Below are 19,806 nucleotides of genomic sequence, written 5' to 3' on the forward strand. Positions count from 1 at the left end.
ATAATCGCCGCCCGAGTGTTTAAGTAGTACCGTATTGCTCGGGCGATATAAGCAACCAATACGATGCCGCATTTCTCATGTTGGAAAGACTGATCGAGCATGGAATCTATCTAAACGATGACCCATCTCCTGGACATCGGGAGGCAAGGTTCCCGTCCGACTTCATGGTCAGGCTGATGCCCGTTATGAGGCAGGCCACTGCGACCAGTGCATCGGTTCCGGCGACATGCAAGAACTGACCGAGAGTTTCGCCACAATTGCCGTCGATAGTACACTACCATCAGAATTGTAGATATAGTTAAGAAGGTGCAATACGGTAAGAATGCGTAGGGCAATCGGAAGACCTTTCGCAGTTAGAAGCCTTGGCGCTCCAGGGACTCTCAAGAAAAGGAAGCTTCCAGACATCGTATGAATTTTACAGCAATTACGGTTTCGGTTTCTCTTACAATTCCTTTTTCATTATGTCATCCAATTGTCGGGTAGTAACAATCTTAAATCCGTAGCAGTCCATAGCTGGGAACTTTATGCGTTTTAAATTGCCGTCCTAATTGATACAAGATGCAAAATGAGTTCTTTCATAATCAACATCTTTTCTTCATTTTATAAACTTATTCGAAGACCGTGTATCATTTGAGGTGGAGACTTGTATTTGCTGCCGTTTTTCTTCAAATTGCCCGCCTGGTAACCTCTGCTCACCCTAATCACCCCAAGGTCACCTCAGACACCACTCTACCTCTCAAAAGCAGCAAAATTAGGGTCAGCAGCTAGGTTGGAGAGGCTGTCACATTTGGGCAACACAGTTTGCTGCAGGCTGCGTTGTCATAGGGCGTTAGATGGCATTAGTAGGCGCCACAAATGCCGGGACTTCCCTTCCGCGCTGCCGGCTCAATCACAGTTGGACTACCTATAAAACACCAACTGGTTGTCGCGGCTTCCTTTTGCTTCATTCTTTTCTTGAATTATCCCTCAATATTTTCACTGATCTTACTGGAAAGGTCAGGATGGCGACAGAAAACACGAAGGGCCCTGGCCGCCTCATCTCGCTTTTCACCTCAAAGTACGGGCCTTTCTTCGCAGGAGTATACCGAAAGAAAAGGCACTTTCGGAGCCCAGGGCTGACCATCCATCACAGAGACCGCGAGAGGCAGTCAGTCGGCTGGGCAGAGCTGTGGGAATCCGACGAGAGTAACCTCTGGGACAGAGGCAAGCCGTCGCCGGCTCTCATTGACCTCGTAGAGTCTCGCTCCGAAGTCCTCCCTCGGCCGTCTACTGGTCGTCGCCTGAAGGCGTTTGTCCCCGTGAGTCATTTCACTTGGCTCAGCATATCCTACGCTCTTCTAAGATACTTGCTGCTCTTTCTTTTGACGCATTCAGGGGTGTGGCAAGGGATATGACGTGGTCATGCTCTCCACGGCTACAACGTCTACGGCCTCGAAGTCTCGGAAAGGGGTGCGGATGTCGCACGCCAGTACGCCGCGGCGGAACTGCCAGAACCGGGAGAGTACAATTTCGGAACGCATGACAGCGTCTCCGGGGCACAGCCCGGCGAGGTGAAGATCTTGGCAGGTGACTTCTTTATGCGTAACTGGGAGGCGCAATGCGCCAGCAGCAGCGGAGGCGACTTCCAGGAATTCGATCTCATCTATGACCACACGGTATCTATCCCTTAACTTCAGTCAATTTCATAAGACTGCGAGCCGCTGACCCGTCTTTGCAGTTCCTTTGCGCTCTCCTTCCAGAGATGCGGAAAGACTGGGCCCGGTGTATGCAGGAGCTACTCTCGCTCACCGGTGTTCTTTTCTGCCTCGAGTTCCCTCTCTACAAAGACCTCGATGTGCCGGGACCGCCGTAGGGTCTTCGCGGAGTATACTGGAACATTCTCGCGCAGGGTGACGATGGTCTTATTCAGGAGCCGGTGGTTGAGGATGCGGAAGACAAATCTCTCCAGGGATCTTTCCGGCGGGTGGGTCAGTTCAAGCCGCCGCGGTCTTACCAGAACGGAAAAGGAACGGATATGGTCAGTGTGTGGACTGAGAAGTTCTAGCTGGAGATAATCCAGGACGGAATACTCTAGCAATTTATTCATGAAATAATTTTCATCGAGTAACAACAGTACACGGGCAGTATTTCCATACCAATTAGCAATTATGCTCAGGAGTTATTTTTCCCTAGCATCATAAGTCCCTTCTACCTTGATTAAAAGATAAAAGGCTTTGAGTGCTATCTTTGAAATGCAGGCGTGAGCGTCAAGCATTCTGTTAACCTGCGGCTAACTGGCGCGAACCCAGCTAGGCCAAGGCTTGAGACCTATACTCAGCGTCTGGTCCAGGGAAACAAGTGAATTACCGCGAAAGAATCCCGAGCCAGCGACGTAATGGCTTCGCCCGTCAAGAGGTGCGCTCGCGTACTTCCATCATGAGCTTTCAACAAAATGGCACCTCAAGGGCGTAGGCTGAGGCGGGGACTTAGCATGCTCCAGCATAAATCTTGCCAATTTTGAATGGACACAGGCCAGAAGTTCTGTCACCTCGTGACATGTGGCCTGACGTATTCTTGAAGGGCGTTGACTGACACTTCTCAGGGCGTCGGATGGCATTTGCTTTCTTCGTTGAATGACACTTCCGAGTGGGGCCGCTAAGCGGGGATCCACATTTTCGGCCGGTGTAAGCCGACGCAAGACTCGAAGTATGGTTAACGTCACCTTCATGAACTCTTCTGTTTGGAAACATTATTGGCAATGCCAAAAGAAGATCTCTTTGAGTCGACCCGCCACACAGCAGGCCCTCCTCCCTGATCAGCCGCCTCGCGTACCCAAACACCTCCTTATCCCCCGTCTTGACCCAGACTTCGGCGGCAGACTGGTCCAGCACCCCAGGGACGAAGTCGTACCCGATGCCCTCGACTTTATACTCCCCTTTCTCCGCGTTCAACTCGTCAGGCTGTGCGAGCACGGATCCGACGGGGTCCGCGCCGACGACGACCACGCCAGGATTCTGCCGCCGCAGCCCGCGCGCGAGACCGGTGACGGTGCCGCCCGTCCCCGCGCCCGCGACCACGATGTCAACCTTTCCGTCGCACTGCGTCCAGATCTCCGGCGCGGTGCCGAGTTCGTGGGCTAGCGGTTTGTTTGGGTTGGTGTACTGGTCGAGGATGTGCGAGTCCGGCGTTGAGGCGTTGAGGCGCCGGGCGACGCTGATGATGGAGTCGGGCGAGGTGATGGGCACGCCCGCGGGGGTCCGCACGATCTGCGCGCCGAGAGATCTGAGGACGAGGACCTTCTCCTCGGACATCTTCTCTGCTATCGTGATGACGCATTTGTACCCCTTAACCGCGGCCGTGAGGGCGAGAGCGATGCCGCTGGGGGCGTGTTAGTGAACTTTGCTGCTGAACGATATGAGGGATAGTAGAGGGCACGTACGTGTTTCCGCTGGTTGCCTCGATCAGGATGTCGCCTGGTTTGAGTCTTCCCTCCTGTTCGGCCTTCTCGACCATCGCCTTGGCGACCTGGTCCTTCACTGAGCCCCCGGCGTTGTGGAACTCCAGCTTGGCCAGGACCTCGGCTCTGATGCCCTCTGACTGTGGAAGAGTGTTGAGACGGACCATCGGCGTCTGCTCGATGAGGTGGATGGCCGAGTCTAAGATTGGGGGTAAAGGTAGTTCTGCCATGGCGGGTATAGATTCCTGGTTGTGAAATACGTGCTGGTGAACCAAGACTTAGGCTTTATAGATCAGATAGCAACGTAGCCCTAGCAGTAACATTAGAGTGACTGCGTAAAGACAATAGGGCAAGGCTATTGCCAATCGAAGAGGACCCCCAAGAACCCCCATTCCGTCAGTGTCAGCTCCCACGCCCTGTGTCAAAAGCGTCCATCCTTTGGTGCATAAATGGCAAGCGATCGTCTAGAATCATAATGCAGCACGCCTCCAGTTTCCCCGAACCATTAGCCGACTTGTGTGACACCATGCCCTCTCAACAGCATTCCGAGAAGCAGCCCGGCTTCGGCACCAACGCAGTCCACGCCGGCCTACCTCACGACCCTACAACAGGCGCCGTCTCCTAGCAGGTCCGCCATCCAAACCCCCTCCCAATCTCCGTAACACCTCTCGCTGACAACATACCCTCCTCCAGATATGCCTCGCCACAGCCTTTGCCCAGCCAGACATCAACCAGCCCACGAGCAAATACATCTACTCCCGCTCCAACAACCCCAACCGCGAGAGCTTCGAGCAGGCCCTCGCAACGCTCGAGCACGCCAAGCACGCCCTGGCCTTCTCCTCCGGACTGGCGGCAACGGCTGCTGTGATCCACGGCCTCGTCCGCCCCGGCGGACACGTCATCTGCAACGCGGACCTGTACGGCGGCACGTACCGTTTCCTTACGAGGCTCGGCGGTGTCACGGTCGACTTTGCGCCTTCTCTAGAAAGAGACATGGCCACGCTCGTTAGAGATGATACGCAGCTCATATGGATCGAGACGCCGAGCAATCCTACCCTTTCGCTGGTTGATATTCGTGCCGTGGCGGCGATTGCTCATGCGCGGGGCATTATGGTGGTCGTGGACAGCACGATATTGTCGCCGTATCTCCAGAATCCATTGAACCACGGCGCCGACATCGTCCTGCACTCTGTGACGAAGTACATCAACGGGCACAGCGTAAGTCGCCCCTTTTAATCTCTCCTCCCAGATCCTGCTGACTAGCACCCTAGGACGTGCTCATGGGCGCCGCAGCCTTCAACTCCGACGACTTTGAACAAAAGCTCGCCTTCATCCAGACAGCAGCCGGGTCCGTCCCGAGCCCCTTTGACTGCTGGCTGGCCCACCGCGGCCTCAAGACTCTGCACCTCAGAGTACATGCCGCCTCAGCCAACGCGGCGGCTCTCGCGAGTCTCCTCGAGGCGTCTCCTCACGTTCTGGCGGTCAACTACCCAGGCCTGCCCTCCCACCCGCAGAGACAGATCGCGCAAAGGCAGCACTGGGCGGGTATGGGCGGCGCCATGATTTCGTTCCGCATCAGGGGCGGCGGGGAAGCGGCGGCGCGGTTCTGTAAGGCGACGAAGTACTTCACGCTGGCGGAGAGCTTGGGCGGTGTGGAGAGCCTCTGCGAGATACCGGCGCGCATGACGCACGCGTCTATGCCGCGCGAAGCGAGGGAGAGCGTGGGTGTGTATGATGATTTGGTTCGGTTGAGTATTGGTGTTGAGGATGTGGAGGACCTGAAGGGGGATCTAGAGCTCGCTTTGGCTGAAGCTGTGAAAGATGAGTAGACTTCGTGAAAGAGGCATTTCAAGACTGGAGAAGCTAGAAATGGAGATGAAAATTGTTTCTTTACCGAGCACGACTAGTCCACTATGCTGTATTCCTGAGTTGGTCCTCGAGAGCCAACAGCTCTGGGCATACAGGAGCCCCAAAGAATGGGTCGTTGATGTTGCAAACTTCAGTAGCTGTAGGGATCTCCATCGATGGCATGCATCCCATCTGCCCGAACTCAGCTAGGCATTCTGGAGTCTGCCACGACCAAGGAACAGCCACCCCATCCCCTGTGACGTCTTGGACCGGAGCGCCGCAAAAGTCCAGCGGGGTAGACGCAGAGCTCGATATTGCTGCATTCTGCATGTTCTCCAATGTGAATGGCGTGACGATTGTTGTGTTCATATCGGGAAACGCATCGAATGGCAAATCAACCGGCCATGCATGAGGAGGATCCAGTCCGCTGGAGCCTGGCAATTTCTCATCGCTCGCCAGACCGTAGCCCGCCTTGAATAATCGCAGCCACTCCCCATTGTCGGCAGGAGTCTGGTTCCAGGGGTCATCATCCCCGTACACGATCATCCGCGCTTCCCTCCGGATCGAGTCGTCCGTGATCGGCCTGCTATTCTCCATCGCGGCCTTAATGTAGTCGCCCAGCCTAGCCGTCAGGGGCTCAAACTGCGATGGCACAGCATCCCTCTCTTCATCCGCCGCGGGCGACTTGGAAGCCACCCTCGACGCGCTGAACGGCTCAATGTTGTTCGCCTCCGCCCCGATCAGATAGGGCGGCATGGCATTCTGCACTAGCAGCGCAACAGCCGGCTCCAGGCCCCTACACCCTTTCCAATCCTTAATAAGCGCCCAGGCGCGGTAGTGCTCGACGAGGTGATCATTTCGGTCCGCCCACAGCGCGAACGTCTCGCCGCAAAAGCCGCACCGGGACTTCACCCTAGTGATCTTGGCCCTCCACCCGCCCATCGACGGCAACACGTCGTCCACGCCGTGCGCGAGGCGCAGGTGCTGCCGGAGGTGGTCCTTGCGGTAGAACGAGCGCGCAGCGAGCGGTTTGGCTGCGCACTCGCGGTACTTGTGCCTCTCCAGATGCTGCTCCGAGGGATCCGCCTCGTCGCAGAGGACGCAGCGCGCGACGGCCTCGGCGGAGTCGGAGTACCGCGGCCCAGAGGGGAGGCATGTCCACTTCTCGAGGACGAGGTGTAGCGTGCCCTCGTGCCGTGTCCAGTCGTACCGCGACTTGAAGGTGTCGGTGCAGAAGGTGCACTGGTAAATGCGCTTGGCGCCGTCGGCGGGGGGTGCAGCGAGCGGGTTGCGGTACTTTTGGTTGTTGCGCCGTCTGCGGCGGCGGCCTTCTTGGGTGCGGATATTGAAGAGCGAGTCAGAGGCATATGAGTGTGCGGAGGAGTTGCTGGAGTTGCTTTGGTCGGAGGATCCGAGGGAGCTGATGGAGTCGGTGCTGAGTGCGGTCTGGCCCTGGCTCCAGCTCGCCGGCTCGGTCCAGTCGATAGAAGAACTTAGGCCGGGGAGACTCTGTGATGTGCCGATGGCTTCTGCGATGGCGTCCAGCGATACCGGCTCTTCCTCGGGCGGCGAGTTCCTCCAGCGGTCCAAGGGGTTCATGGCATCCCATCCTGGGTTCTGACTGTCGCTGGCTCTGTGCTCGGCAGCAGCTCCGGAACCGATAATTCTGTAGGGACTGCCGACTTCTTCACGCCCCCTCGACGGCGGGCATTGACAAACCAGTATGAGATCTGCCGGATGCTCAGCCCGGAAAGGCTTCTCAGCTCCTCCTTCTCCTGGTCCGAGGGATACGGATACGCATCATGGGCGGCGAACCAATCCTTGAGAACTTTTGTCGGGCTTCGTGCGTGCCTGCTTGTGCCCCTCCTGGTCTTTCCCGAGTCGGGGATCTTGGCTGGGACATTGACCGGGAGGTTTCTGGATTCCATCGGACATCGGATTGCGACAGTCGAGGTTCTGTGATCGTGCCGTGTGTGAATGTTCTGAGCCGGCCTGCACTTCTCGATTAGTGTCGCCGAAGGCCGAGTGCGGCAATTGATGTAAGAACAAATCCCACTTACCTAGGTAGGATGAGGTTGACGCCCGCTCTAGAAGTTGAGCCGTAGTCAAAGGTGGTCCTTTTTCGCGGGGAACTCCCGGGCACGTGTACTGAGCCCCCAGTTCATACAGCCGCACGGCAACTTACCTTCGCCTTCACGATGAGCTTACCATACGTCTGGATGTATTCGAAAAGCCTAGTCCAAGATAAGAACTTTTTGTTTTGGTATGAACACCAAACGTAGTAAAAACTGGGGAGCTCTCCATCCTATTTTTTTCTAATAGCCGGCAAGCCCGGAGGAGTGGCGAGTCCGGCCAGCACGCCCCTCCCAGTGTCTCAGTCCAGAGGGAGGGGCTCTGTCTGAGTAGCTTCAGCTAAGGCAAGATTAGGTACATATGCTAGCCATCTTCCACTGCATTGAGCCGGTTCCATTAGAAGACATGTACATGTGAATCTTTTAGACTTTGAGCTGAGAAAGAGACTGGGATGTCTAGACCAAAGGTGGCGAAATAGCTCCAAATAAGTCATAACGCAGGCGCCAACTTAGGCGAGGATATTCGCTTGACTAAAGTATACTCATATGAAGTATAGTACATCAAGGATAAGACAATTCAGTAGAGGCAACAGCAGACATATTAATCCTAGAATGAATCCATAAAGATCCTAAAGATAAATAACAATAAGTAACATAAGCTAAGGGAGGATATAAGCTGGATTAATCACATCTATGCCTCATGTTAACGCTGATTCTGTTTGATTATTAGTCTTTAAAGTCCCAGCTCACGTAGACGGTGGATTCTCATCTGAAACCAAAGCCACCTAACACCATCAACACCATACGTACAGTGTTTATCCATTCTTATCCTGAAAACGTCTGCCTGTGATTCGGCATATTTATGTTGAAAACATCACAAAAACGCTATAAAGGATGCTTAATTAATCTCCCCTTTTAAAGTATGAGAACAGGCAGTCATGCACCAGATACTACTGGAAGTCAACTTCGTCATGACTTTGTCATGACTTTGTCTGGAAGACAACATTCATCTTAGCAGCAACATGGTCCCATGCAGACGAACGAGCAGGACCTCTCTCCAGCATTAATCATCAACGTCAAATCTCGAAAGATGTACATCAGCTGATGATAATGTTGGCGTACTCGATGTTCCAGAGTGCGATATCAACTCCGGCATTGAGGCCATTGCTGGCTTCACATAATCTTCACGCAACCTACTAAATTCAACACCCTGTTCTGGTGTGAAATCAATGGGGATGGCTGGTATTTCAGCCAGTGGAATGCTAACGTATGAAACACAAAAAAGGCTTATCTGGAACACACACTTCACAGCGAACCAATGGTCTCCTCATGTTTGTCAAATCAGGCGACCGCCGCCGCCCTCGGTTCATACTGCCTTGTCAGAGCGCCAGAGATATCCTGTTGCGCACGCTCCAAAAACTCGAATACCCCTACTGGGCAGGGCTCGTGTACAATCTGTACCTAGATCCTTCCTGTAATCCATCAAGAGGACCCTCGCACATGCAATGCAGCGCAACTCGTCCGCAGCCTTTTCCCCTCTCGCTCGGCGCCGCTCCGCCCTACGGAACCGCCCGGCCGTCGACCGATCCTCAGTCGCCCCTCTCTGTTGGTCTCGAATGCATCAAACCCCACTGTCTACCCCACAGACGCCGTCTGGACTCTGGGAATGCAGCCATGCACCTCTTCATGCTGTTCTAAACTTTCTCAAACACCGCGTATTTTTTCGCCCATATCGAAACACCCAAAATCTCAATGCTGACCAAAATATATCTCCTTGCAATGAATGACTGTGCTGAAACGCCGTTGATAACGCGCTGTGTTTGTCGCAAAAGCACTCGATACCCTTCTCTTCCACATGATCATGCTGTGTCGCTAAGCCAATCCTCCGCTGTATGATTTGTATTTCCATCATTTGCCGTCTAGATTGCCCAACTGCCTCGTCTCTCACGCACACCCCAAGCGAGAGGATCGAGGCTGTCCAAGTCGGGATGTTGTCGTGCCCACTCAAAGATGTACGCCTTCAGCGCCTTCCATCGGGGGCACCTCTTCTCCTCTGCCATCTCGGCCTCAGCTGGCTCCATCAAGTGGCCGGATGCCATCTGCTTGGCATCTTCCATCTCCAGCTCATCAACGCTCATGTGGGAAATCTTGGCAAGCTCCTCGTCGAAAGACCGGGCCATGGCCGGATATCCAAGAGACAAGTAGTTGTAAACCTGTGTAATGAAAGTGTCGTCAAACTCGGAGGCAATTTTCTCCTCGAGAGCCTTCTCGCGCTTCAGACGTTCTTCCAAGCCATGAAGCATGTGAAGACCCTTAAACTCACCCGACCGAACGCGGTGTTCGGCGGTGCTTGGGGTGAGAGTGGCGGATGCATAGTGGGAACCGGGCTCGTCAGTGAGAGAGCTCTTGCCAAAAGCTGCAGCGAATGGATCCCCGGGAGTGGAGGGAGGCAGCGGTGTATGCAGCATTCTGGGTCCCTGAAGAGATGCAGGCACTATGGCCTGATCGCTCTCGCTCTTTCGGAAGCAGTAGCCCCTCCACAATCCGGCTTCTCCCGTAGTATCCCTGTTTCTCTCTTCGGCGGTAGGGAGCTCTGAGAAGGGGTGATCCGGCTCGAGCTTCGTCTGCTTCGGTGAGGGGCACTTGCGGAAGACGATGTCCTTGCCCAACATTGGCGGCGAGGCGGCCTTGCGCATCCTCCTAAACTCGCTAGTTTCGGCGGGCAACCCAAAGTTTCCAAAGGGTCTGCCGAATCCGCCGCCGCCAGCGTTGCGGAAACCAGTCTCTGGGACGACCTGGGCAGGTTTGGCAATGGGCACAGCAGCAGTTTGGGTGGCTGGAGTGGAAGGGACATATGGCATTCCAGTCTCGCCGATGGGCTTGGTCACCGGTTCAGGTGGGGGGAGCGCTGGCTGCGCCGTATCTTTGGCTGAGACAGGGTCAGAGGTTATCAGCGGCATCAAGACCTCGCCAATTGGACCCTTGGAGCCAGCATCGGCGGTCTGATTCCTGGTGTTGGTCAACCACAGAGGATCAGGGGGGCTGTCGAGCTCCATCCTGTCAATGGCCGAATCATCCTCGTCCTCCTCGTCAAAGACGGGGATATGCTCGCCCCTCTCCACTGCCAGCTTCTCTGCATGCTCCTGCATATGCTTATGCCAGTAGCCCAAGTCTGAAGATTTCCGCCGGGGTGCATTGGCGTGACGGGCACGGGTTTTGGAGGCAGTCCCCGTTGGCTGGGGCGAGATGCTTTCGGGAGTGCTGTCGTCCCCGGAGCTCTCTCTGAAGTAGAAGTGGGCAGCGCCACCCTCACGAGGGCGACTGTTGGGGAAAGCAGCGAGAGCAGCCTCTTGCATCTGTCTCTCGGCCTCCATGGCGGCCCACTCCAACATGTAGGTGCCGGCATTCTCGTCTTCTGACTCTCGCCTTGCGCCCTTGGGCTGTCGCTGAATGACCTGGGAGGCAGGGGAAGAGGTGCCGTCGGCGATCCTCTTTCGTGACTTGGTGCGCTGGAGGTAGATGTGGTTCGTGTAGGGAGTGATGTCGGTCTTGTCGGTCGGTCGAGTGGCAGGGCCGGTGTCTCCCACCCTTCGGGCTCGCCTCGAGGTCTCGATCAGCTGGGGAGCGAAGCGGCGCTTCGGCTTCTGGTGGTCGTCATGGTGCTGGGGCGGAGGCTGGCGAAGCTGCTGCTCGAATGGATTCGGTGACGGAGTTCGCGGGGTGTGTTCGGGAGTGGGTTCTGGTGCTGGACCAGGCTGATGTTGGTGTTGCTGCTGTCCCTGCTGCTGCTGGGAGCTCTTTCGAACGGACTCGAAAGTGGTTTCGATGGGGACGGGAGCGAACCGCCTCCGCGGCTCGGTGGACTGAGCCATGGCGGAGGACGGCGAAAGGTATGGTGTTGTTGTGGTGGTTGTTCGTTGCGGGCGAAGGTGGGATCCGAACGAAAACGAAGGGATCAGGAACGGGTGGGAGGGTTGAAGTCAGACGGACGGCGCTGAGTTTGCAGGGCTGGAGAACAGGACCCTTTGTAGTGCAAGGAGGGGCAGTGATGGGACGAAGATGACGCTCGTCCTTCCGGCGGGAGTTTATGTGGTGTGTATGTGCGTGTTGGGGTGGTCGTGTGAGAGAGGTTGGTCCGTGGTTGGGGGCTGTTGGTGCCGGCGATGCTATCGCTGCCCGTGCAGACGCGCAGTTGGAGAGAGGAGGAAGAAGGTAAGGTAAGGCAAGGCAAGGCGGAGGACGGATCGTGAGTATTTGTCGAAGAGTCAGACAGACGAGGTAGGGTAGGTACTTGTTGCGACTATGGAGCAGCTTCAGCAGAGAAAGTCAAGGCGCGGAAAGAATGGAATGGATGCTAGTAAGGGGTGAGCGGTCACAAGGCGCCTGGAAGCAGCAAGCGATTGACGGCACAGCAATGCAGTGAGTAACAGCAACTGGAGCAGCGGCAGCAGCGGCAGCGAGAACGGGAGCGGCAAGAACAGGTGCAGGGAAGTGGGGGCGATGGGAGTGTGCGGTCGTAAGAATAACACAGTGGGCGCATTGTCCGCGGTACGTATCCGAGTACTTGGGTTCTCTCTCTCTCTCTCAATAAATCAGTAAAAGTAGAGCTACCTAGGCCAAGGCTACCTTATGTGGCACTGTTGGCGCCCGGGGTTAAGTGCGCCATGTACGGATACGTTCCAGGCCAGGCCCTTTTTCATATTTTTTTTTCGCAGTCTTCCAGAACACACACACCGGTGACCGCACTTCAGACTGAGATGGAAATCCAAGGGCACGCTGCACAGCGGGCATGCGAGGGTGTAGTGGGGTTCGCCCGGGCTGGCCAAGGTACGCGGCTTGTCTAGGAAGGGTAGGTACGGGAGAAGGTACCTTTCCCAGCAAGGACACACTCGCTGAAGTGAGCGAGTGGGATCACACCCAGGTATACCGACGGTGTGCGTCTTCATGAGCACTGTGCCGAAGGAGGGTGGCCGCGGGGCAGGAACGCTGCAGTGGAATGGATGATGCCATTGGGTGAGGAAGGAACCCCCCCCTCAAGATGCACCTGTCCGCCTTCCCATTGTTACTCGACATGAGCGTTATCATCCAGTCATTTTGTCTTAGAGATAGCCATCAACAAGTCCAGGTCGAAGCAATTAAGGGGGAAAAAAAGATTACTATGATAATCACTCTGAACAAGCACACATCCAGCGCGGCCAGACCTCTTCGTCACCTCAACCGGTGCCCCGATGTCGCACAACACCCGCCGCCCCGCCCTCTCCTCTCCTCTCCGCCTCTGTCAGTCAATGTCAATCTCTCGGCTGTCTCTGTCAGAAAGAAGGACCAACCGAGCACCGAGCAGCTGCCTCCATAACACAGTCGCATTTTCAGAGGGTCACACCTTGCAGGTACATTGCCGCTCCCGCTCCCACAAACTCCGATTCACCAATTCCACGTCCATGATCTCCCAATTCCCACTCCATCTCCTCCACTGCTTGTACCTCGACCGTCTCGGCGGCTCAACATGCACAACGCCGACACGGCCCTTCTTCGTCTCGTCTCCTCCTCCTTCTCTCTGTCCCTCTCTCCAGACGCTCCAGTCTATCTCCAGTCAACCCAGCTAACCCATTCACTTTCTCCAGTCCCTCCGTTCCAGTTTTGCAACCCAAATCCAGTCTTTGTTTCATTCGAGCCCGCCTTTTCTCGTACTATTCTGAGCCTCCCGGGGACAAGCTGGTACTCCAAAAATACCACCGTTGCAGCCGTGGGTACCGGAACCCTTCCCACAGGTCAGATGCTCATCGCGGATATGAGCAGGGCAGGGCCAGGGCACTGCGCAGACCAAAACCAGAAGAGCTCCTCCTCTTCCTCCTTTTCCTTCTCAAGAGGCCAGGGCCAAGGGCAGCCCAACTACGGAGCATGTCAAATTGCACATGGCCTTTTGGCTCCAGCTTCACTGCTTCGACGCTGCCCAAAATGCCAATAATCTCGCCCTCCCCGTCCAACCCATGTGCCTTCTTTCCGATGCCACAATCTGCCATTTGACATCATCGCCTCAACCGACTTTCTTGGTCCCGCCCAAGGGTGCAACACCCAGGGCCAGATGCCCCGACACGGAACCAGACCTCAGCGATCATGCATCCTACCCTTGTCTGGGCCCGGCTGGTACCTCCGCCGTACCCTCCGTACCTGACTGCACTACCCGCCCGCGCATAGTGTACCGTACGGATACACGTTCCAGGCAAGCCGACCCGTGTTGGCGCTGCGCTCTTAGTGTCCAGCACAACAGACGAGACCGGCACCAGACCACTCCAGCCGACGTCCATGAGGAATGCTTGGCCTGCGTTGAGAAAGAAAGAGAACACCACCGACGACAGCAGACGTTGCTAAGTAGCGCCTGCCGTCGCCTATGTCTCACGGCCTCGACCTCAACGGACTGGAGCTTGAATCTCGACCACCGCTACTGCTCACGTTATGCATGGAGATGGAGAGAAGAGGAGCCCTCTAGAGACAACAACCTGCCAGCACCTGACGGAAATGGCGTCTGTTCGCCCCGGAAGCGTCTCCATATCATGCCGGCCGGCCGCACCACGTCTCTCCCCAGCGGTGCCTTCGACCACCCTGCAGTCCGCTAATGCCTCTGCCACCCGAACTCTGCTGGCCAACCTTCCACCCCAACCGATAGATTCATGAGCTCTGTCACAAGGCATATCAGCAGAGGGCCAGAGGCTAGCTGCCTCTTCGACTTTGCCTGATTCTCTTCACCGACGAACCACCCCTGCCCCGACGCTAAAGTCCCCGGACTGCCAACTGACATGCTGCCCGGATTCCCGCCGTGGCCGCCAAAACTTCCTTCCCAGGCACCCAGGCCAGAAGGCCGCTTGTCCGTCCCCAGATTGCTGGACTCTTCGGGAATGTTGCTTCCCCAGAAATCAGCATTCTTGGGTCGTAATTTCTGTCGAATTTCAGGAAACCGTATCGCTAAGATGAGCAGCGAGGCTTCGGTGTGGCTGTGCTGCTACTTACGAGTCAAGCCCCGAAATTGTTTTACGAGCCCCGGCCGACAAAACTTGAATTGATCTCTTTCAGCAGTTCCAACTTCCAAGGCCAACAACGCAGCAAACCCGGGCCAGCTTGCGTTCGTTCTTGCTTTGGACACTTCCGCCCGGGGCAGTCTCCCGGAGTGCTTCGTTCGTTCATGCGCCGCGCTATCTGACGCTACTTGACACCTCAACTGACGCCATGTTTTCTTGGACATTGCAAAGATCGGATGACTGCCGCTTTGGGATCAGTCAGTTGAGCCAACTGGGAAATGCGTCGAAACCGTTCATTGACTGGACGGGTCGCCCCAAATCCCCAGCCTTGCCAACACATCAAGCAAAGACGAGAAACATTCCACATTCCACACAAGCAAGACCACTCTGTCGCTTGAGAAGTTGATTGCGGGAGCCGGGCAACGGCGATATCCCCCGCGTCACATCACGTTCCTGCTGTCCGTTTCCCGCACGGCGCACGGGGGTCATCCAGTCACCTCCCTTGCTAGGCCGGTACGGTACTGATACGCCACACCAGGATCAATCACCAAAAAGTGCGCCATTGTCCAGATCCCAAATCAAGCTCACCGACGATCACCGACCCCCGTCGAACCCCCACATCATTGACGCCCTTTACTTCGGCGTCTTATCATTCAAGTGCGGCACGCCACACTTTGCCCAAAGCTTGACGGCCGTCGAAAGACATGTCCCTTGCTTCTATAGCGAGTTTACTTTAGAGAGAAGTGAGACTTCCAGACGGCGCTTCAGCTCACCGATACCGGCATCAAACCACCGCTCTGTGCCGCCCTAAAACACGTTTGATTAAACATGACTCCGACACTACCAAACAACGCATTCAAGCTCCAGCTGCCTCTGCATATGCCCCGTCGCCCCGTCGTTCTGCAGGAAACCATGAGCCGGGGAACTGCTTAAGCTTCGAACTCACTTCCAGCTTAACTTAGCCAAGCAGCAAACCCCGCCCAGCTCGGTCGGTGCGACTTCACGACAACCTCACCGTCTCCAGCCTCTGTCAGCTTCCTTGGTCTTTGCGTCCGAGCACCCACGACAGCACAACCGCACACGTGCCCAGTTTCTGCTTTTTTCTGCCACGCGCGCTCCCTGCGATGCTACCCCTCGTCTGCAAGCCACCTGTAGCGCGAGCAGTTCTCGTGATAATCAGTAACTACGGGCCATTGTCATTGGTAGGTGAATGATTGACCTGCGGCCGCTAAACCGCCCTAGATGCATCTGACACACACCGCTCAGCGGGACTTTTTGTTGAGACCACCTAGAACTGGTTTTCACCGGGCGGGGGTGGTGCTGCCAGCCGTCTCGGTGCCTGTCTCGCCCTCGAATCACTTGCCGGGAACTGCTCGCACCGTCCGGGGCCAACCGTCCCTGCCTGGGCCCGAAAGCCCTGAAATGGTGCCGCGAGAAGACAGCGGGATGCCCTGCCGGGCACACCCGCGGCCGGCCGGCGAAGCAGGGATGAGCGACCCTTCCCCGCGTTTCTAGCTCCACTTTCGTCCGCTCCTCACCGGGCTCAGTCGGCTTCAATCGTTTATCCGACGGACCCCTCGCCCGTCGCTTTACACAGTCGCAGGGTGGCGCCGTTGATCTTGGCCCCAGATCTGGTTGCTGGTGAACCTCTTGTTTTGGAGATCCTTTCGGAAGACAACTAGACGCGGCGGCAATCGCGGACACTGTGCCGCTGATCTCGTATTTGGAACCATTCGCCTCAGGACCCTTTGACCATCTCTCAAGACAAAGAGATCTACTGTCCGATATCCACGGGCGAGGTACACGTAAGTGGCGTTGCAAATTCAGACGACATGAAGATTATGATGTTCCATCCGAAAGGCTGACTTCCTCCTCGCGTTGGCGTCATGGAGAATCGACTGGATGATGCCCGCGGGGTTTGCGAGGGATATCTTGGAAGGTCGCGATACCATTCTCGACTTGTCTCAAGCTCAACGATGAATATCGGTACCATCTTCGCTGTTGCCAACAGCAGATTCAATCGTTTGCTGCTGATTGATGGCAGACATTGACGTTTACTAAGTGGGCATTGGTCTTTATGGCGAGACTGATGAACACAACACAACACAAATTAACGGAAATCAACAGATGCCTGCCGGAAGGCTCTCAAAAGTAACTTGTGGGATGTTTAAAGTATGTCTATATATGGTGACAAGCATCGCGACCATCATTGCGACATTTATGCGGTGCCACGTCGGGTGGACTTTCGAAATCCAGCGAAATTTGGTTTATCGATGATGTCTAGAGAAAGCTTGTCTACCAGGTTACAGGATACAAGAGGGCTTCAAAAGTACATCTTGTTTGACCATCTTGCTGTTGTGAGACTGTAACCTGACGGTTTCGCCATCATCAACACGATTTCTTCATACCAATTTGAGAGGGCCAACCTTTCGCTCTGGCCAGGGGCCTAAGCCGGACGTCGATGAAGGACGACTCTTGAATGCCACCGTCAGTGCCATGAAAATGGATATTCACGAAGAGGGGTCGTTACACATTGTCGCACAGAAGCGCTGACAGCTCATCAGGTTACATGTCTGGCGGTATAACTCCAACCTTGTATCCAACCAGGCTCCTCAGTGCATTGTCTCCCTCGAGGCAACGTTGACAGCAGGGCGGGCTTATTCCCCGCCACGGCGTGCTACGAGGCACGACTGTAGATAAGATGTCGTGCCTCGCACCCCCTTTTGACCGGACATAGGCCAAGCAAGATGACAGGGACACAGACTTGAGATGAGGACACACACTTGAGATGAATACGGCCTGTACCACGGGGAAAAGGGAACCCTTTTCTTGAGCATGGAACAGCTGGTTTTGCGTCTTCCTGAGAGTTGACGGCAACATTGTCGTCACTGTGGCATTCAATCTTTCCCTCCTGGCATGGCCACAGGGTTGAGCAAGAAGAGGGGCAAGTACCGCAGATGTTTGTGAAGCTAGCCTCATCAACTGACGACACCTGGGGCATATACTTGATCTCAGGCGGATCGCATGTTGTTGAGTGGAAGTTGATCTTCTGAGCCAGCATCGGCTGCTACTAAACCAGGGCGTATTCGGAAAATATGTTGATTGCCACCCTACGAGGCTACCACCCGAGGTTTCACTGGACATGGCTGCGGACGACACGGGTTGCAACAGCAGCATTCCCTAAAGAGAAGCATCCCGGCGAACATCGTCTATTGACTCTCGGGATATGAGGTAAGATTCAACGCAGCTTCAAGAAATTGGCGGCCTTTGGGGCCTCAATATGCAGCGGATAAGCTTGCAAAAGCAAGCAATCGTCGCGACGCACGAGGACAATGAAGCCCGCCGCACGCCTTGCAGTATCTAATCGAGAATGCCACCCTCATTTGAGACAGCATGAGCAGCAACACCATGCAGCGCCGTTGGAAATTGCACGCCTGCAGCTATCGGCGGGTTCGACAATGCGCCGACGCACGCATGTGAAATGCAAAAAAGGAAATTCTACGAATCTTTCTCTCGGCGGCTGCTTATCACCACACAACGCGTCAAGCCTCATCTCGGAAAGACATGGAGTGGGTGTCCCCCCGCGCCGCCGCCGCATCGGCGCGTGGTGAGAGACTATTAATTGTGACCAGACTGCGTACGGGAAATGACGCTCGTCGCTCGTGTCGTGCCGCGAAAAACGTTATCAACGCCGAAATGAGCCACTAACCAAGGGTCCCTTTCGGATTTCTTTTGTTTTTGCCAGCGCGGGATGTGTGCGATATTGGCCGGAGCAACGCAACCCCAGTGTCATCACAGAGCCCACGCCGGGGTCTGGGTTTGGTGTGGCTGATTTCCCGATCCTGCAGGTGTTCGCCCAGGTTTGTCTCCAGCTTGGGTCCAGCCCCCAAACCCAAGCGAGGAGCCGTGAATATCGTCGCTTATCTCTGGGTGGCTTGTTCGAGGCTGGATTGTCTGCGAGCACGGGCTTTTGCGCGACGTGGCTGTCGGCGTGTATTTGCTGGTCCTGCAGCCTGCCTCCCGTCGTTGACGGCCACGCGATAAAACGGGCGGCAGAAGTCTACGGGAAAAGACTGGATGCGAGATGAACGCAATCGCGCGGTTAGGCTTGCACTTCGCGGTTCCGGTTGGTGAGTCAGTTTTCCCGAATGACATGAACCCATGGGGAAAGGTGAATTCAACTCAAAAAGCTTGAACAGGAAAATATCATCAACTTTGAAATCGTAGCCACGGCGGGCTGGTTGCTGGGTTCGACACGACTCGGATCCGAGAGATTTGCAATCCACTCGTACCCGGGATCAAGACAGCAGCACTTCCCAAGCGGTTTGGATCTTCTGAAGGATGAGGCTTGCGGATAGGGAAAGAAGGATCGGCAATCACCAAGAAGAGGCGCCGAGGGCACAGACTGCGACTAGACGCGGCCCTTCTCTGCACAGACTGCGAGCGGTGTAGAATCTGATGATGGCCAAGGTAGCTATCACGGGCGACAACACGGCGAGGTTGGCGATAGAGCGTTTGTCCCGGACTGCTAGCCCCGGAGCACGTCCGACGAGAAGACGCTCGGCGGCGGCGCATGTCGTCATTTTGCGTCTGTCTGGGGTTTGCTTCAAAACGCGCTGGCCTGATTAGGAAGACGCGAGAGGTTTAGCGAAGGGCTGAAGGAGATTTGTGGTTTGACAGGAGGTGCCAATGCTTGAGGAGCGTGCCGTTGCCGAAGACACATGGCTAACGAGCAACAACGCCGCTTGGCTGCTGGCGAATCGAGATGTTGGTAATTGGGACCAGCAGGGATATCGCATCGTGATTGGAGCAGCAGAAAAGGGCCGCCGGCGGCTTTTCTGTCACAGCCAATGGGTCTCCTGAAGACCGGTCTGGAATCCGCGTTGGGGGAGACGGGGTTTGTCCAAAAACTTGTTTTTCTGAGATGATGGTTTTCTTGGGAGGGTCGGTTGGAGGGGGGGCATCGTAAAGTGCCGTGTGCTCCGAACGAAGACGGCCCGGGGAGGGAGGTGAGTTCACCGCGCTGGATGGTGCGCCACTGTTCTGTGGCTCTTCATCTGCTTCCTGGGCGCTTATTGGGTTGTGTTTCTTGGGGGCTGCGGCGTCGTCGTGGAGAGGGGAGGCGCAGAAGCCACGCGGCGGTACGGCTGCGACGTCGTGTTGGCTGGCGCCAGCGAGGGTGGTTCGGGCCAGGTGGCGGTGTTGGCTTTTTGCTTGCCATTTTGTTTTGCTTTTTGCTGGTTGGCTGCAGGTTGTCCGGATCGTCCACTGCGCTGGGGCGATTTGGATTCCGATGTGGTATCCGTGTTTCGTTCGACGATGGGCTTTGACTATGGACATGGGGGCGAGGGGTTCAGTTTCCGCTGGGCACTGACTGACGGTCCGCATCGAGATTCATCGTCACTTGGAATTACTCAAAGGGCTCTTCTTCACGGGA

The 19,806-nt window shown here is 55.7% G+C and overlaps 6 protein-coding genes across 6 annotated transcripts; 3 read left to right on the forward strand and 3 right to left on the reverse strand.

Moving 5' to 3' along the window:
- Positions 1–1,001: 1,001 nt before the first annotated feature.
- Positions 1,002–2,044, forward strand: TMT1 (Thiocyanate methyltransferase 1; the record flags this gene model as incomplete). The annotated part of the gene is made up of 5 exons (XM_037329898.1): positions 1,002–1,057; positions 1,133–1,298; positions 1,470–1,655; positions 1,718–1,834; positions 1,889–2,044. 5 exons carry the CDS (start codon positions 1,002–1,004, stop codon positions 2,042–2,044), a joined length of 681 nt encoding a protein of 226 aa, XP_037172291.1.
- A 659-nt stretch (positions 2,045–2,703) lies between these two features.
- Positions 2,704–3,666, reverse strand: Cbs (Cystathionine beta-synthase; the record flags this gene model as incomplete). Its single annotated transcript, XM_037329899.1, has 3 exons — positions 2,704–2,710; positions 2,812–3,357; positions 3,419–3,666. 3 exons carry the CDS (start codon positions 3,664–3,666, stop codon positions 2,704–2,706), a joined length of 801 nt encoding a protein of 266 aa, XP_037172290.1.
- Positions 3,667–3,962: 296 nt separating this feature from the next.
- Positions 3,963–5,265, forward strand: CYS3-1 (Cystathionine gamma-lyase; the record flags this gene model as incomplete). Its single annotated transcript, XM_037329900.1, has 3 exons — positions 3,963–4,052; positions 4,130–4,654; positions 4,708–5,265. 3 exons carry the CDS (start codon positions 3,963–3,965, stop codon positions 5,263–5,265), a joined length of 1,173 nt encoding a protein of 390 aa, XP_037172307.1.
- Positions 5,266–5,347: 82 nt separating this feature from the next.
- On the reverse strand, positions 5,348–6,883 carry CGCA056_v014659 (uncharacterized protein; the record flags this gene model as incomplete). Its single annotated transcript, XM_037329901.1, has 1 exon — positions 5,348–6,883. The coding sequence occupies one exon, from the start codon at positions 6,881–6,883 to the stop codon at positions 5,348–5,350; it is 1,536 nt and encodes a 511-aa protein (XP_037172304.1).
- A 2,392-nt stretch (positions 6,884–9,275) lies between these two features.
- On the reverse strand, positions 9,276–11,228 carry CGCA056_v014660 (uncharacterized protein; the record flags this gene model as incomplete). The annotated part of the gene is made up of 1 exon (XM_037329902.1): positions 9,276–11,228. One exon carries the CDS (start codon positions 11,226–11,228, stop codon positions 9,276–9,278), a length of 1,953 nt encoding a protein of 650 aa, XP_037171791.1.
- A 5,117-nt stretch (positions 11,229–16,345) lies between these two features.
- Positions 16,346–16,922, forward strand: CGCA056_v014661 (uncharacterized protein; the record flags this gene model as incomplete). Its single annotated transcript, XM_037329903.1, has 3 exons — positions 16,346–16,380; positions 16,439–16,520; positions 16,812–16,922. 3 exons carry the CDS (start codon positions 16,346–16,348, stop codon positions 16,920–16,922), a joined length of 228 nt encoding a protein of 75 aa, XP_037171792.1.
- Positions 16,923–19,806: the final 2,884 nt, after the last annotated feature.

This window comes from Colletotrichum aenigma, assembly GCF_013390185.1.
Source record: "Colletotrichum aenigma strain Cg56 chromosome Unknown KSG_Cg56_contig10, whole genome shotgun sequence".
NCBI lineage: Eukaryota > Fungi > Ascomycota > Sordariomycetes > Glomerellales > Glomerellaceae > Colletotrichum > Colletotrichum aenigma.